Source organism: Budorcas taxicolor, chromosome 9 (genome assembly GCF_023091745.1).
Source record: "Budorcas taxicolor isolate Tak-1 chromosome 9, Takin1.1, whole genome shotgun sequence".
NCBI classification, from domain to species: Eukaryota; Metazoa; Chordata; class Mammalia; order Artiodactyla; family Bovidae; genus Budorcas; species Budorcas taxicolor.
This window is the reverse complement of record NC_068918.1, coordinates 83,236,894-83,254,260: the sequence shown is the minus strand read 5'-3', so window position 1 is coordinate 83,254,260 and position 17,367 is coordinate 83,236,894. Positions and strand designations below refer to the sequence as shown.

The following is a 17,367-nucleotide window of genomic DNA, read 5'->3' as shown; positions in this document are numbered from 1 at the left end:
GTGCTCAAAAACAAACCAGGAAGGGAAGAAGTTCAATAAATTTGCAAAAGACCCAAATAGTACAGTTAGCCAATTAGCCCAAATCAGCAATCAGGACAAGATGTAACCTAATTAGATTCAACAGTCTACAAAAGGATGTGTTCAAACAATTTCCTTCATTATGAATTCTCTAATGTAGACACTTTCAATTTAACACAGGATACCACCGAGGGGCACTTCTTTTCTGGGCTCTTCAAAGTTACTTGAAGCTTCTTAAATTCCTATTTTTAAAGAAGCTCAAGGAAATGCACCCAGTCCAGATTGTAAGACAGTGAAAGTGTTATTGTAGAGTCCATCATAGTCTATGTATCCGTGGCAATCACAAGGCACAAAATCACTTTCAAATCTGAGAGCTTTATTATTATTATTATTTTAATAACAGGCGGATTGTTCGAGGCCAAACCCCCGAGAGTCTCCTGCTGCATAACATCACCTTCTGCAGAGACCACCTGGAGGAGTGGCAGGCCCAGTGCCCCGTGCCTCAATTTTCTGGCAAGGAACCTTCGGTAAGAATGAGCCCGGGAGCTTTTAAAAATAGCTGTCACCACAATTAAAATAGCTAGAGCTTTTACATGCTTGAAAAAAAGAACAGCCCATGTCACCACGAGACAAAGCCAACTCTTTATTAAGAGTGCTAATGGAGGACTCGAGTTATGGATAATTTCAAGAGAAATCCCCTGCCAAAAGCACTCTTTCGTTTTGAAACATGTTCTTCCACTTACGTTTAAATATGGATGTATGAGAGCGTGGGATTCAGAGCCCTGCACACACAGCCCTGTCTCTGGAGGAGTCAGAAAACGGTGGGCTCGCCACCCTCTGCTGTCTGCACACTCGGCTCCCTGATGCCCTGGGCGACTGCCCACTCCATCCTGAGGACTAAGAGCATCCCTTCTCAACAAATGTCAGGCAGCGCCCAAGTGAAAATCAGGCCACCTTTGCAAGCTTGCCTTCTTTCTTTGCACAACTTACGAGACAGAAAGAAATTGAAAGTACATACATTTACTTCCTCTTCTAATTAAGCTTCTATTCCTGAAATAATGACAATATTAGACCAAAATAGACTTAATTAGAGTAGATAATAGTGTCCACAAAATCTCAAAAGTAAGATTTCCTGGGTATGCTGTCAGGATGACAGTTGATGACATGCTGCTGCTGCTGCTGCTGCTGCTGCTAAGTCACTTCAGTCGTGTCCAACTCTGTGTGACCCCATAGATGGCAGCCCACCAGGCTCCTCTGTCCCTGGGATTCTCTAGGGAGGAATACTGGAGTGGGGTGCCATTTCCTTCTCCCAGTTGATGGCATAGATAAATAGAAATAACAATTTTCTTCCGTCTCCTCATGTGTTTCAGAACAGTGCAAACCTTGGGACAGCTGGCTAATGCATAAAAGAAAGTGAGTGAAGCCAGCAGATTAAAACGAGGAGGACACAAGGGACAAAAAAGTGCACGGTTGTGCTCGGTTGTGTCTGACTCTTTTGCAACTCCATGGGATATAGCCACCAGGCTCCTCTGTCTATGGGATTTCCCAGGCAAGAACACTGGAGTGGGTTGTTATTCCCTTCTCCAGGGGATCTTCCCCACCCAGGGATTGAACCCGCATCCCTTGAATCTCCTGAATTAGCGGGCAGATTCTTCACCCCTGAGCCACCTGGGAAGCCAAAAGATATTTTAAAATGGAATAATAGTACATAAATGATGAGGATTCAGGAAATTAAGTCATCAGCATATGAAGAATGTAATGATTGACTTTTTCAAAAATCCTCAACTCTGTTAAATTAAGCACTGGATTTTAAGGATGGAAACTGCTAGGAGGAATGTTTAAAACCAAAAGAAGTGGAATAGATGTGCCCATTAGACTGTGGTTCTTTTAATGGCCAGTATAGATTGTCTCTGTCTTAAACTCAACTATCGGGAGCCACTACCCAGCCTGCATATTAATGAGGAACATGAATGCCTCTCTCAAATGTTCAGCTACAGTGTCTCCATAAAAAAATCAATACTCTCCCACACCTCATGAATACAGACTAGAGCCTGCTCCCAGCAGCATTTGCTGACATTAATTATCATGAGAAGGGGGGAACGTACCCACCTCTCTGTTCACTCTCCCCTGCCATACCTCCTTGCACACCCAAACTCGTGTTGTCACTCTTTCCCATTATTTTTAATGGATCCTGATTCGAAGCGTGTGTGGGCTGTGCAATTACCGCTTGGCTGAGCTGTACAATATTCTTTCTGTTGTCTGAGGGACACCGAATCCAAAAGGCATCCCAAGGACAAGGAAGGGTTCCTGCGCCTCACTGCGCCACACCTTCCCTGCCTTCGCAGGCCTCTGTGGCGTCCTCTCTGCCTCTCTTGACTCAGTGCATTTTCATGGTGCTTTTCTCAATAGAATATTCCTCAGTTCACCTTTAGGGGTGCACCTACGCTCCCACTCCTCCCAAAGCTGATACTGCGGCATGCATCACCTCTACAAACTGAACTGCTCAAAGGAACCAATTATATTATTATTTTGCAGTCCCCTTTTCCCCTACTTGTCTCCCTTTCTTCCCAAACTCACAGACACATGCTGCAAGACTCCAGAATTCCTCATGCCATCCATCTCAAAAGATACCTGGTCTTCCTTAGCCTATTTCATTTAACTGCAGCTTTAACAAATAATAATAATAATAATGTCTGGCACTTTTTAATTACTAAGGAATGATGTCGACAGTATAGGGAGAAGCTTTAGCTGAGGTAGACTTAATTCAGCAAACTCTTGCCAAGTAGCTGTTATATACTTGGCATTGCATTAGATGCAAGATTCAGGGATGTGGTTCCCACCCCCTGGAAATCCTATTGTCTCGAAAAAGAGCCCATTCATAAACACACACATAAAATAAAATCAAAGCCAGCATGTTCTTATTTTCTGGTAGGAATGAAAAACCAGGAGTGAAAGTGGAAGAAACAAGTTTCATTACTGCAGCTTTTAAATCAACATGGTTTTATTTCTACCATAAAATACTCACTGTACCGTGACTTTTTCAGTATTTTTTAGAGAAGAAAATATAACGCTAAAAATCCACAGAGTCTCTTAACATTAAAGAAACTTAGATACTAAATAGTCCTGGCCCTTTATTTATTAGATGGAAAAATTGAGATCCAAGGAGTTTTCATTTCTTACCTATGGTCACAGAGGGCATTCCAAGCAAAATCACATCAAGGAGCCAGAGCTTCTCACGCTCTGGCCATGAACTTTCACCTCTATGCTCTTTCAGTATTCATTTTGAACCTCTGGCCTTTTCCTACTCCCCATTTTGCCAGCTCTCTGCTCTTGTCCACAAGTGTATGCCCCCAACATTGTATTCACCTCTCTGAGCAAAGTTGAAACATTTAAGAGCTTGGAAGGAACACAAATAATAACTTGCTTCATCTCTCCCATTTTATAAGGCAGAAAAGTTGAGCGTAAAAGGACCCGAGATATTCCTAAAGACATAGAATAAAGGAGGGTAATCCCAAGACCAGAACCCAGGTCTTCTGAGACCCATTGCAAGACTCACCTCGTCACATGTCCCTCCTGCTCTGGGCTGTCCCTTCTTGCTTTCATTCGCTCTTGCCTATCCTGGTCATCCCTGTTGGGAAATATACCTTTGAATATTCATCTCTGGCCATCTTCTCCTCCATCTCTAATTTCCAGGGGCTCCAAGAATATCACAGTATAACTAACCTAGGCTTTCTCCTCCTGGAGCAATTTATATACTAGACAGAGATAGAGGTGAGGATTAATAGCTTACGTTCACCTTCCTGACTGACCGTACAAAGAAAAATAATCCATTCCATTTATCAACATGGAAAAAGCAGAGACCATGATTGACTGACACCAACAAAATGAAGTGTGTGATGTCTCAAACTTTCTAAAATGGGTGTGGAAGATTATTTGTAAAAAATACATAGAGACTATGGGAGTGCTTTTTGCAAATCTCTCTCTACGTTCATACAGAAAGAATTGCATCCTTGCTATCCTTTCTGTAAATACCCAAGCCTATTCTCAAAATACTTTCTGGTTCATTCAAGCATAAGAGACCTAAGGACTCACTGCTTTGGTCCAACCCCATCCTTCATGTCTATCCCTTCCTGCCTTTTCCCCTTGCTCTGATCATCATGCCCACCTCACCCCCAGCATAGGTGGACAAAAGCTTTTATTCTCTCGGCTATTCTGAACACATTGCTGAATCCCACTGAGGCAGAAAAGAATAAGTGGGTCAAATTGCTTTGTGTTGCCTCCATAAATGGAGCCTTTATCAGGCAAACAAGAGGCTCCCAGGGAAAAGGCACGGAAGGTTGATGTCGGTGAGAAAAGGCCCCATGCAAACAGACCTAGAAATAAACAAAAGAGCTTCGAAGAAACAAGGAAGATAACAAGAGCAAAAATAATGCTGAAGGGCTTGTGACCCGCCAACAGACAGACAAGACAGAGAAGGATAATAAGCAGGGGAGTAATGAACAAGGAAGATGATGATTCGGTCAGTGAAGGTTTAGTGAGTATCTGTGTTCAGGAGAAAGGGACGCCTTTCTTGCTACTAAGATAGGATTCTAAGAGTAAGGTGCAGTGGATTTAGAATTCCAAGGAGGAAACTGAGGGAAATTAGGAGAAGGCTTGGGTTCTACTCCTGGCTCTCTGCGACCTCACTCCGTGTCCCTGACAGTTTATACCCATTCTTGGAATGTTGCTTTTTCTTCTTTAAAAGAAGAACTAGGCTAGATTTCCAAGAACCTTGATCATCCTAAAATTCAATGAATTAATGAGTCTCTAATGTGAAGCAAGTGTCTGTTCTTCACTGAACAGAAAGAAGCATGATTACATGGGAAGAGCATAGGCTGGGTAGTCAAGGCCATCTGAGTTCGTATCTTCACTGTGAACCTTGTTTATCACCTTTGTGACCCTGGACAATTTGTGTCATCTTGTTGAGCCGCAGTCCCCTCTTCTGCAAAATAAAGAGAATATCATATGCCTCAGAAGGTTGTTTGATTAAATTTGAAGATTAAATCTTCAAAAATTTTAAGTTCCCATTCCTTCCCTTTTAAGGAAGCAGACACCTTATGTTGTAACCCACCCCCTGGGACAAGGGTAGCCAGTAAACTGAAGCTCAGTAAGGCAGATTATACTCAGAAAAGGCTAACACAGAATGGAAATGTTCCCTGTCACAATTCTCCAGACAAGTATTGAGGCTTTTGTTCTGATTCTGTTAATCTAGATTTACAACACGGAGAAACTAACTTTGTTTTATTTCAGATAACACTGACTATGCCCATGTGTTTGACAGTGTGTATGTGGGTGTGTGAGTACATGGGTGCATGCGTGTGTGAGAGTGTGAGTTGTTTTAGGCAGACTTGCAAAGTTATGATGCATTCTTGGCCCCCAAAATTACTATTTGAAATGTTTTTTATTGAATTTGTCATGTCCTGTGTTGACTCAGTAATGTAGTTTGTAAGCCTTTGACTTTGGTTGAGTTTGGGAGCATTTATGACCCTATCATATATAACATAAACATCAATCTACTTTCTTTTTCTTTGCAAATTCAATTATTTCTAATTACATAAAGGCATCATTGATCAAGTAGCATAAAAACCAATACAATCTTAAATAAGCTTGTAGACTTCAAGGCATAATTGAATGTTATAGTATTTAATACAAGGAGACATCTTTGTTGTTGATAACCGGCCCAAAGTTAAAGGAAAATGTCTAAACCCCATCGCGTTATATATTGATTGGTTCAAATTGAAAATATTTGGATTCTATTTTCATTTCCTTTTCCTCTCTCTTTGCCGCTCTCTGCAGGCTTGGAAATGGGTTTTAGGCCCCACGGTCTTGTATGCGTGTGAAAGAATAATTAGGTTCTGGCGATTTCAACAAGAAGTTATCATTACCAAGGTATGCATGTAGGTTTATGTCTGAATAAAAACCTGAGTGTAGATGAAAATTTTTTATTGGCCCAAGTTTTTAATTTGCCATTTTTATTGCAGAACCGTCTGTAATTTAGAGGCTCATCTTCTGTTCTAATAATTGCTTGTATCCTGTGCATCTTTTAGTGAGACTAATTTTACTGAAGACAGGGATCAGGGCTCCCGACTGGTACACAGAATTCTGATAAAGGTTATGCTACAGCCCTGGAATCATCTGTATTTCCCTTTATTTTGGTGTCCTCTAAGGGAAAAGGCAGGAGGGCTGAGTATGCTTTACATGGATCACAGTGCCTTAGAGTATAATCTCCTCCTCCATCACGTAAAAACATGGACGTTGCAAACACAGAAATAACGTATATATATTTTCAAGTACACACGCTTACATTTGGAACTGCTGAACAGAAGATGGGGGAACAGTTGCCCTCAGGTTTAGATGGAGAAAGGGCACTGGGGGGAAGTTCAAAATGAAGAGGAAGAGCCCCTGCCCTAGTGAATGAAGGCAAGAAGGTAGTATTTTCCAATCTTGACATATCTCGTCACTGCTCCCCAATTTTTGCCTTGAGCTGGAGGAAGGTCTCAGCAGATAGATCAAAAATACATGCCCAAGCAGTAAAAGTGGAAGTGTGAAAGCGTTAGTTGCTCAGTCATGTCTGACTCAGACACCAAGGACTATAGCCCACTAGACTCCTCTGTCCACAGAATTCTCCAGGTAAGAATACCGGAGTGGATTGCCATTTCCTCCTCCATTTCCTTCCCGACCCAGGGATGGAACCTGTGTCTCTTACACTGCAGGCAGGTTCTTTACCATCTGAGCCACCAGGAAAGCCCAGGCAATAATAGTAGTATAATAATAACTCTGCTTTTGATTAGTAAGAGTAGAACTCCTGTGTCATTCTGCAACATATTGTCTTGTTTTACTTTCTTCATAGCATGTGTCATCTCCAAATACATTTCTTATGTTATTATTTTCAATAAAATAAAATCTTTCCTACCCCAGCTAAGATATATACTACTTGAGAGTGAGGACTTTTTTGGGCTTCATATTCTATACTATATCCCCATCCTAGAGTAAGTTTGGAATAGAATATACATTCAAAAAACAGTTGTTGACTAAATGAATGAATGAAGAAAAAATGAACACATGCCTGGGAGACTGAAAATTTACCCCAAACTCTCCCCTCAGAGGTTTTAATGTCTTAGAAGAAATTCTCTGCTAACCAAACCCATGCAGCTTTGCTAATACAATATTAACAGAATACTCTATCTCTTTAACTGTCTTCATGAAAGCAGATGCACAGAAATTGCTTCGTATTTCTGTTTTAAGCTGCTTCTGTGTTGCTGTTTTTAAGTTAAGCACCAAAGAATATCAAGCTGTATCAAAAGCCAGACCATAAAACTTCTGGAAATCTACTCAAGCTGTTACTAGGGAGACCATTTAACAGCTGAATCAGAACGAGATCAGTAGGGAGAGGAGAAACTAATGATTAAAATGCTGTGAAATTCTCTTCTGAATGGAAAAATACTGTCAGAGGATCCAGACACTAGATTTTGCTCCTATATGACTTCTGTCAAAAAAGAAGACATGGGAGCCTGGAAAAAAGAGGTATGTCTAAGGAGGAAAATTAATTCTTTGTCTCTGATAAGTAGCAAGTTATAGAGCACTTTAAAAAGCAATAGCTTGCATCATGCTTTCTTATATCTAAAACTCAAAGCCTAAGTAGGAGATCAGACAAGGTTTGAATAACAGCAAACCAAACCAACAAAACATTTCAGAGTTTGAAGATTGTTTCATACTTAAAATGAAGAAATACCAGGGTTAGTTCACAAAGGATAAAGAAAAGATACACGTCATTGAAAATGGTAACAAACTAGACCTACATTTTAAAACAACATGAAGTTAATTCTGTGGCTATTTCAATAACTTTAAGGCTAATTAAGTGCTATGGATGAAATGCTAGCTTATATTCTCTTGAAATTAACCGGCCTGAAATTAACTGTGCTACCGAAAACATGGTCACTGAGACAAAAAGTCATGTGCTAGACACCACTTTGGCTCGATGCAGCCGCACAAATTTCTGGCCTAGCCCCTGAAGAAGATTAATGTCATTCTGGCTGAAGTTGCCAACTCAGACATAAAAGTTGTGGCAATGATCCTTGGAAACTCATAATTAATGGTCTATGTCAATTACACCTCAAAAGAGTTGATATAAAAATTGAGAAAGCTTTGAGGGGATGAAGGCCATTGTCTTATTGTTTAACCTAAGTGAAAGAACCAATGACTCTCTTGCTGTGATTTAGGTGGTAAGCCATCCATCTGGAGTGCTAGAACTTTGCATGAAAAAGCGTGACTTTAAAATGGCACCAGGGCAGTATGTGTTGATCCAGTGCCCATCCATATCCACACTGGAGTGGCACCCCTTCACCCTCACCTCCGCTCCCCAGGAGGACTTCTTCAGTGTCCACATCCGGGCAGCGGGAGACTGGACAGAAGCTCTGTGTAAGGCCTTTGGAGTAGAAGGACAGCCCCTGAAAGAGCCCTGGAGCCTGCCAAGGTGGGAGCCCATTTCTCTTTTATGTCTAAGTTACCATATTATAAAAAGCAAGGTCCTTTAGTGTATCAACATGCTGAGAGCCTCTGCAGTATCTTCATTCTAGATGGTAAATTTGAAACCATTTTTTAAATCTGAGTATGAACAAGCACATTTCTTTAAAAATCAAATGATCAATAAAGGCAGGTCATGATCCAGGAACAGGAAACATTTTGCTTTCCCGGGTCTAAAACATCACTTTGGCGAATTACAAGCCACTTGTGATGCCAGATGCAGCGCTGTGCACTTTTTGCTGTCATAGTCTGTTGTTGGACAAGTCAATCCAAAATGACACCCTATTTAGAAAACCCTCAGCATGCAACAGAAGTTTAGTATAGTCACCACGCCTTGGTTCCTTTTAGTAATCAATGGCTTAAAATTGATTCCCACTCTAGCTACAGGGTTACCCAATAAGAACTCAAAGTCTATGTTTAGGGCTCCAGAAAAACAGGGACACAGACAAAAATTGTTGGGATAAATATTGTGAAGAAATTTGAGAAAACCATACTTTTTCATTGCTTTGGGCACAGAAAGGATTTAATACAGCCCCAGGAATCTCTGAGACAAGCAGTGACTAAGGAGTCCAAGAGGAGAAGCAAAGCCTCGTGAAGAGGAAGAAACCTTTTCCTCTAAACTCAGGAAAAAGAGAACAAGAGCTCTTTTTAAAATTTTTCACATTAACAGATACACACTACTGTATATAAAAAAGATAACAAGGGTCTGCTGTGTAGCACAGGGAACTATAGTCAGTACCTTGCAATAACCTATAATGGAAAAGAATCTGAAAAACAATAGATACATGGCTCAGATGGAGCAGAATCTGCCTACAATGAGGGAGACCAGAGTTCAGTCCTTGGGTGGGCAAGATCCCCTGGAGGAGGAAATGGCAACCCACTCCAGTATTCTTGCCTGGAGAATCCCATGGACAGAGGAGCCTGGTGGGCTGCGGTCAACGAGGTTGCAGAGTTGACGTGACTAAGTCACTAACACTCACACATGTATGGATCACAGAATCACTTTGCTGTTCACCTGAAACAATATAAATCACCTATACTTCCATAAAAATAAATAAATGAAAAAAAAGACTTTGGCTTCTGAGGTAAAAAGGGAGGAATTTCTCAACATTGGTACTAGAATTCTCAGCAATTTGTATCTACAACCCAAAGCCAAGGGCCTCAGCATTTGACAACCTGGGTTCAAAGCCTAATTTTGCATGTGATCTTGGAGGATATATGTAACACCTGCCTCAGTTTCCTCCTCTGTAAGAGGAAAATGATAATTATAGAACATAGGTTCTGTTTAGGATTAAATATGATAGTCAGTATGATGCTCTTTGCATAATGCATAGTAGAAAAAAACAAGTTAGCTACTCTTGCTATTAGCAAAATAAGAAAGGTCATCTACCACAGAGATGACAATGAACGTGCTGATGAGAAAGAGAGGACAATGTAGATGAAAAAAGGTCTTGGGTTCAGAGACAAGACCGAAGGTTGACGGGCAATGCTGACGAGAAGCAATAGGGACAGTGTGATGTGACTGCTGGAGAGGGAACTTGTTTCTAAGATATGTTATCAGTTAAACTGGATCTACATCAGACAGGAAGTACCTTAGTGAACTTGATAAACAAGAATCTGTGCAAAGGCAGCCAGTTCAGCGTTGAGAGAAATGGAGGTGTTTTGGTTCACAAAAAGAACCATCAGAGTGTCGTGATGGCTAGATTCAGCTAGTTAAAGGCTAGAGAGGCAGGGGAGGGAAAAGACCTGGTTTGTGTTTCTCAGAAAGGTAAAAGCCCATGAGTTGTCAGAAGGCAGATCCCAGTGAGACAGGAGGAAAAACTAGATCAGCCCCTTGATGGAACCCGGGGCTCTGCAATTTCACGTGGGAAAGTGATCAGCAAACAGGGATGTGAAGGAAGGATCACTGTATCAGCAGGGAGATGGGATCTAATATTCCCTCCTGCTGCTCCAGATTAGATGCTCGGTTTTATGTAGAAATGTGTTTATTGTGCATTTCTATGAATTATGACACAATTCTTCTTTGGGTTTAATTGTTATCTTTTATCATCAGTGTCAAATAAATCTCAAATACCATGAAGTATAAAAACAACCATAAGACATTTTAGTTGTGGGCAGTTTCTGTTTTTCTCTCTCTCTCAATTCCCTTTATCTAATTATTTATAAAAGAATCTACCATGGGCTAAGATACAAACCCTTTCTGATTAAGGCCCTTTTATTTTTATTCTTCTATTTCCATACATCAATATGTAATAAAAGCCTTATTAATTAATATTAATTTGAGGAAAGTTAATTTGAATTATTAGGAGGTTTGGTATATGGAATATTTTTAAAATAAACCCAATTGAACTTTCATGAACAGATAGTAAGTCCAAATGGGCCAACCCCGCGTGCCTTCAATAGACACTCCTTAGGGAATGGTTATGAATAACTTAGAAGCTTTTTAATTAGCATATCTTTGTTCATATGTAAATGTGTGCTTTTGGAATAGTTGAGGTTATTCTGTTGATTGAAATATTTTAAACATTCACAATCTATTCAACAAATTGTTATTAAACAATCCACCCTTTGTAAGGTGCTGGCTTGCAGTGGTGGGCAAAGACAGATACGGCCCCTCCCTCCTCAGAACTTACAGTCTAGTGACCAAACAGCTGCCAATCAAGTCATGCACACACACCAAACCCGCCTGCCAATGCAGGAGACACAGGAGACGCGGGTTCAATCCCTGAGTCAGGAAGATCCCCTGGAGGAGGAAATGGCAACCCACTTCACTATTCTTGCCTAGGAAATCCTATGGACAGAGGCGCCTGGAGGGCTACAGTCCATGGGGTCACAGAGTCAGACATGAGTGAGCACACACACGTAGGGAACAAAGACCCCACATGCTGCGTGGTGCCGCAAACACAAACACACACACACACACACACACCACCCAAAACAGCTATAAAATTACAGGAACAATGAGGACTGCAGAGGAGAGATCAGTTCAGTTCAGTCACTCAGTTATGTCCGACTATTCGTGATGCCACGGACTGCAGCACACCAGGTTACCCTGTCTATTAACAACCCCCGGAATTTGCTCAAATTCATGTCCATCGAGTCAGTGATGCATCCAACCGTCTCACACTCTGTCATGCACTTCTCCTCCTGCCTTCAATCTTTCCCAGCATCAGCGTGTTTTCTAGTGCATCAGTCATTCGCATCAGGTGGGCAAAGTACTGGAGCTTCAGCTTTAGCATCAGTCCTTCCAATGAATATTCAGGACTGATTTCCTTCAGGATGGACCGATTTGATCTCCTTGCAGTCCAAGGGATTCTCAAGAATCTTCTCCAACACCACAGTTCAAATGCACCAATTGTTCAGCCCTCAGCTTTCTTTATGGTCCAACTGTCAAACATGACTACTGGAAAAACCATAGTGTTGATTAGATGGACCTTTGTTGGCAAAGTAATGCCTCTGCTTTTAATATGCTGTCTAGGTTGGTCATAGCTTTTCTTGTAAGAAGCAAGCGTCTTTTAATTTCATGGCTGCAGTCACCATCTGCAGTGATTTTGGAGCCCAAGAAAATAAAATCTGTCACTGTTTCCATTGTTTCCCCATCTATTTGCCGTGAAGTGATGGGACCAGATGCCATGATCTTCATTTTTGAATACTGAGTTTTAAGCCAGCTTTTTCACTATCCTCTTTCACTTTCATCAAAAGGCTCTTTAGTTCCTCTTTGCTTTCTGCCATAAGAGTGGTGTCATCTCATATCTGAGTTAATGATATTTCTCCTGGCAGTCTTGATTCCAACTTGTGCTTCATCCGGCCCAACATTTCGCATGATGTGCTCTGCATATGTTAAATCAGCAAAGTGACAATATATAGCCTTGACATTCTCCTTTCCCTGATTTGAAACCAGTCTGTTGTTCCATGTCCAGTTCTAACTGTTGCTTCTTGACCTGAATACAGATTTCTCAGGTCTGGTATTCCCATCTCTTAAAGAATTTTCCACAGTTTATTGTGATCCACATAGTCAAAGGCTTTAGCATAGTCAATAAAGCAGAAGTAGATGATTTTCTGGAACTCTCTTGCTTTTTCAATGATCCAACAGATGCTGGCAATTTGACCTCTGATTCCTCTGCCTTTTCTAAATCCAGCTTGAACATCTGGAAATTCATGGTTCACATACTGTTGAAGCCTAACCTGGAGAATTTTGAGCATTACTTTGCTAGCGTGTGAGATGAGTGCAACTGTGCAGTAGTTTGAACATTTTTTGGCATTGCCTCTCTTTGGGATTGGAATGAAAACTGACCTTTTCCCAGTCCTGTGACCACTGCTGAGTTTTCCAAATTTGCTGGCATATTGAGTGCAGCACTTTCACAGCATCATCTTTTAGAATTTGAAATAGCTCAGTTGGAATTCCATAACCTCCACTAGCTTTGCTCATAATGATGCTTCCTAAGGCCCACTTGACTTCACATTCCAAGATGTCTCACTCACTAGGTGAGTGATCACACCATTGTGGTTATCTGGGTCATTAAGACCTTTTTTGTATAGTTCTTCTGTGTATTTTTGTCACCTCTCCTTAATCTCTGCTGCTTCTGTTAGGTCCAGACCATTTCTGTCTTTTATTGTGCCCAACTTTGCATGAACTGTTCCCTTGGTATCTTAATTTTCTTGAAGAGATCTCTAGTCTTTCCTGTTCTATTGTTTTCCTCTATTTCTTTGCATTGATCACTGAGGAAGTCTGTTTTTCTCTCTCCTTGCTATTCTTCGCAACTGTGAATTCAGATGGATATATCTTTCCTTTTCTCCTTTGCCTTTAGTGTCTCTTCTTTTCTCAGCTATTTGTAAGGCCTCCTCAGACAACCATTTTGCCTTTTTGCATTTCTTTGTCTTGGGGATGGTCTTGATCCCTGTCTCCTGTACCATGTCATGAACCTCTGTCCATAGTTCTTCAGGCACTCTGTCTATCAGATCTAATCCCTTGAATCTATCTGTCACTTCCACTGTAAAATTGTAAGGGATTTGATTTAGGCTATACCTGAATGGTCTAGCAGCTTTCCCTATTTTCTTCCATTTAAGTCTGAATTTGGCAATAAGGAGTTCATGATCTGAGCCACTGTCAGCTCCGGATCTTGTTTTTGATGACTGTATAGAGCTTCTCCGTCTTTGGCTGCAAAAGGATATAATCAATCTGATTTTGGTGTTGGCCATCTGGTGATGTCCATGTGTAGAGTCATCTCTTGTATTGTTGGAAGAAGGTGTTTGCTGTGACCAATGCATTCTCTTGGCAAAACTCTGATAACCTTTGCCCTGCTTCATTCTGTACTCCAAGGCCAAACTTTCCTGTTACTCCAGGTGTTTCTTGACTTCCTATTTTTGCATTCCATTCCCCTATGATGAAAATGGCATCTTTTTTTGGTGTTAGTTCTAGAAGGTCTTGTAGGTCACCATAGAACCAAGGGATAGATACATGGTGTTATAAATCATCTAACACGGAATTTAACCTAGTCTCAGAAATCCGTGGAGACTTCCCCAGGGAAATGATTACTGAGATATTAGGGAAGGATAACCGTGAACTATATAAGAAAATAGAGGAGAACTTGGGGCAGAGTTTTCCAAGTGATTAGTTGGATTATCACGGGCAGAGGCCCCATGGCCAAAGAGGGTCCTGTGTTCCCTAAGAAACAAAAGAAAAACCAGTGTGGAGAACTGGTCATGAGAGATGAAGCAGAATCCAGGGGGTGTCAGTCCATTTAGGACCCTATTAAAGATAATTACTGGCTCCCTGATTGCTCAGATGGTAAAGAATCTGTCTGCAGTGCAAGAAATGTGGATTTGATCCCTGGATCAGGAAGATCCCCAGGAGAAGGGAATGGCTACCCAGTCCAGTATTCTTGCCTGGAGAATCCCATGGACAGAAGAGCCTGGTGGGCTACAGTCCATGGGGTCACAAAGAGTTGGACAAAACTGAGCAACCAAGGACACACAAAGACAATTATATTTATTCAATGAGTATGCATTATTCTTACAAAGGAAAAAATTGCCTACTCAAAGACCGCCTGCCCCTGGCCTGATTATCACAGATTTTTAAGTTCACATAATCTAAAATAATGAGTTTTAGAAATTCAACATAACTGACAAATTATTCCAAAATTACATTTATTCCAAATGAATAGCTTCCATTAGACTAAAATTATATAAACATACTAAGAAGTGGGATGGAATAAATAAAAACAGGGGGGAATTACATTAGCAAAAGGAGAGATAAGCCTTCTAAACCACCTTGATACTTCTGCCTTTTCCCCTGATGGCAGCTGGGGAGAGAAAATGAAAAAGAAAAGACATCTTTTATCAGTCTTCATGATGCAAAACAAGCTTCTAAGAACTATAAAAAGAGCTGTGCTGTGAGGCTGGCCACCATATCTCTACACTCTGTGTGTTCAAACAGGGCATTCTCTAGCACAGAGCTAACCTCCCCACACACTTATGCCAACACATCCTATTCAAAGCACTGGTTTAGGATGGTTTTGTTTTTAAGGGTAGAGTGTTCTGAAAGTCAAACCGTGCACTTTGTGATTGCAGGCTGGCGGTGGACGGGCCATTCGGAGCGGCACTGACTGATGTATTTCACTATCCAGTAAGCATGTGCATTGCTGCGGGAATAGGGGTCACTCCCTTTGCAGCTCTTCTGAAATCTATCTGGTACCAATGCTGTGAGGCACAAACCCAGTGCAAGCTGAACAAGGTATGGGAAAAAATCATCAGCTCACCCTTCCATGAATTCAAAAGTTCAGTTCAACATCCTTCTATCTATCATCTACTGATTCCTGGGGAGGGTTTTAATTAACTATGAGGGATAAACTCGAGGATCCTTAACTATACTTATGTTCTTAAAAATCTCCGTTCAGTATTACATTTATGAGAAGGGTTATGTCTAATCTTGTTAAAGATGACAAGACATAAATTTTATTGCTTCATTGCCGTTACAGGACATGTAATTGCTCATGTCAGTAAAATATGGACAGGCTGCAAATGGCTATGTGACTGGGCTGCAGTGAGTAATATTAACAGGCAGGCTTTGACTCTTGAGCTTGTTACTATGGTTTAAGAGTATGATTCAGTATCTTCATCTCCTAGACTCAGAGTCTTAATTGAGAAGCAAAAATGCCACAGTTGGGATTCATTTGTCTGCTTGCTTGTTGTTGTCATCCAACTCCAAGTCTCTCTTTTGTCATTTCTTGAATGTTCTCAGGCTAGCTTCCTCCATAGTTCCCATCCTCCCTTTTTCCATTCCTTATCTGAATCCTCTTAGGGTTAGCAACAGACACTAGAGCAGCAACAGAAAGAGATCTCAAGTTGAATGGTATCAACACCAGAGGACCCAGGACGCCTGATGTACCTGGTTCTGGTCCTTATCCTGCCACTTCTCTGGTTGACACTTTGAGTGTAGTTTCCTCTTCCATCCAAGGAAGATGCTTGATTAGGTCAGCATGTTTCCATGTCTTCATATAATGGGGTCCACTGAAGAGAATTCTGTAGTCAAATGATTCCAGAAATGCTATGATAAATCCCCCTTTACACGAGTCACATCTTCTATTCGCCTATTAAATAAGTTCTGTAGAAAAGAACATCATTCAGTTTTGTTTCACCCACCCTTCTCAAGCATATTTAGCCATGGAAATTTTCTTCACTTCCCATCTTTAAGAAATGGCACTCTCACTATGGAGAACAGTGTGGAGATTCCTTTAAAAACTGGAAATAGAACTGCCATACGACCCAGCAATCCCACTACTGGGCATACACACCAAGGAAACCAGAACTGAAAGAGACACGTGTACCCCAATGTTCATCACAGCACTGTTTATAATAGCCAGGACATGAAAGCAACCTAGATGTCCATCAGCAGACGGATGGATAAGAAAGCTGTGGTACATATACACAATGGAATATTACTCAGCTATTAAAAAGAATGCAATTGAATCAGTTCTAATGAGGTGGATGAAACTGGAGCCTATTATACAGAGTGAAGTAAGTCAGAAAGAAAATCACCAATACAGTATATTAACGCATATATGTGGAATTTAGAAAGATGGTAATGATGACCTTATATGTGAGACAGCAAAAGAGACACAGATGTAAAGAACAAACTTTAGGACTCTGTGGGAAAAGGCGAGTGCAGGATGATTTGCGAGAACAGCATTGAAAGATGTATATTATCATATGTGAAATAGATCACCAGTCCAGGTTTGATACATGAGACAGGGTGTTCAGGGCTGGTGCACTGGGATGACCCTGAGAGATGGGATGGGGAGGGAGGTGGGAGCAAGGGTCAGGATGGGGAACATACATACACCCATGGCTGATTCATGTGAATGTATGGCAAAACCACCACAATATTGTAAAGTAATTAGCCCCCAATTAAAATTTTTTAAAAAAGAAAGAAATGGCACTCTGAAGCACTGGGGCAAAGCCAGACTGGAAGATATCTAGAGGTGGCAAATTCTCAACTAAGAAGTTAGGGTAAAATAAGCTCCCATTTCATGAGTTTCCAAGTGACAGGCGCTTGGCAGATGCTTTCTCGTTCTATTTTTATAATCGTCCCAGCAACCTTAGAAACTAGCTAGTATAATCTCTGGTTCCCAAAGGACTCGGAAGCTTTGAAGAGACTACAGTCGCTTCCCTGAAAACACACTGCTAATGAAAGATAATACCAGCATTCAAACTCAGGTCCATCTGGCTCTCTGGTCTGACATAGGCAGTACATGGTAAACATGACTGCCAGCTGCTGTATTGTAGGAA

At 41.1% G+C, this 17,367-nt stretch overlaps 1 protein-coding gene across 1 annotated transcript in view; it reads left to right on the top strand.

Annotated features, from left to right (window-relative positions):
• The window catches only part of NOX3 (NADPH oxidase 3), a 65,745-nt gene that overhangs the window by 18,772 nt on the left and 29,606 nt on the right, over nt 1–17,367 (top strand). Inside the window, exons 7-10 of the mRNA XM_052645898.1 lie at nt 422–545; nt 5,854–5,946; nt 8,277–8,530; nt 15,151–15,313. Of these exons, the coding sequence (XP_052501858.1) occupies nt 422–545; nt 5,854–5,946; nt 8,277–8,530; nt 15,151–15,313 (634 nt within the window). The remainder of the gene's footprint in view (nt 1–421; nt 546–5,853; nt 5,947–8,276; nt 8,531–15,150; nt 15,314–17,367) is intronic.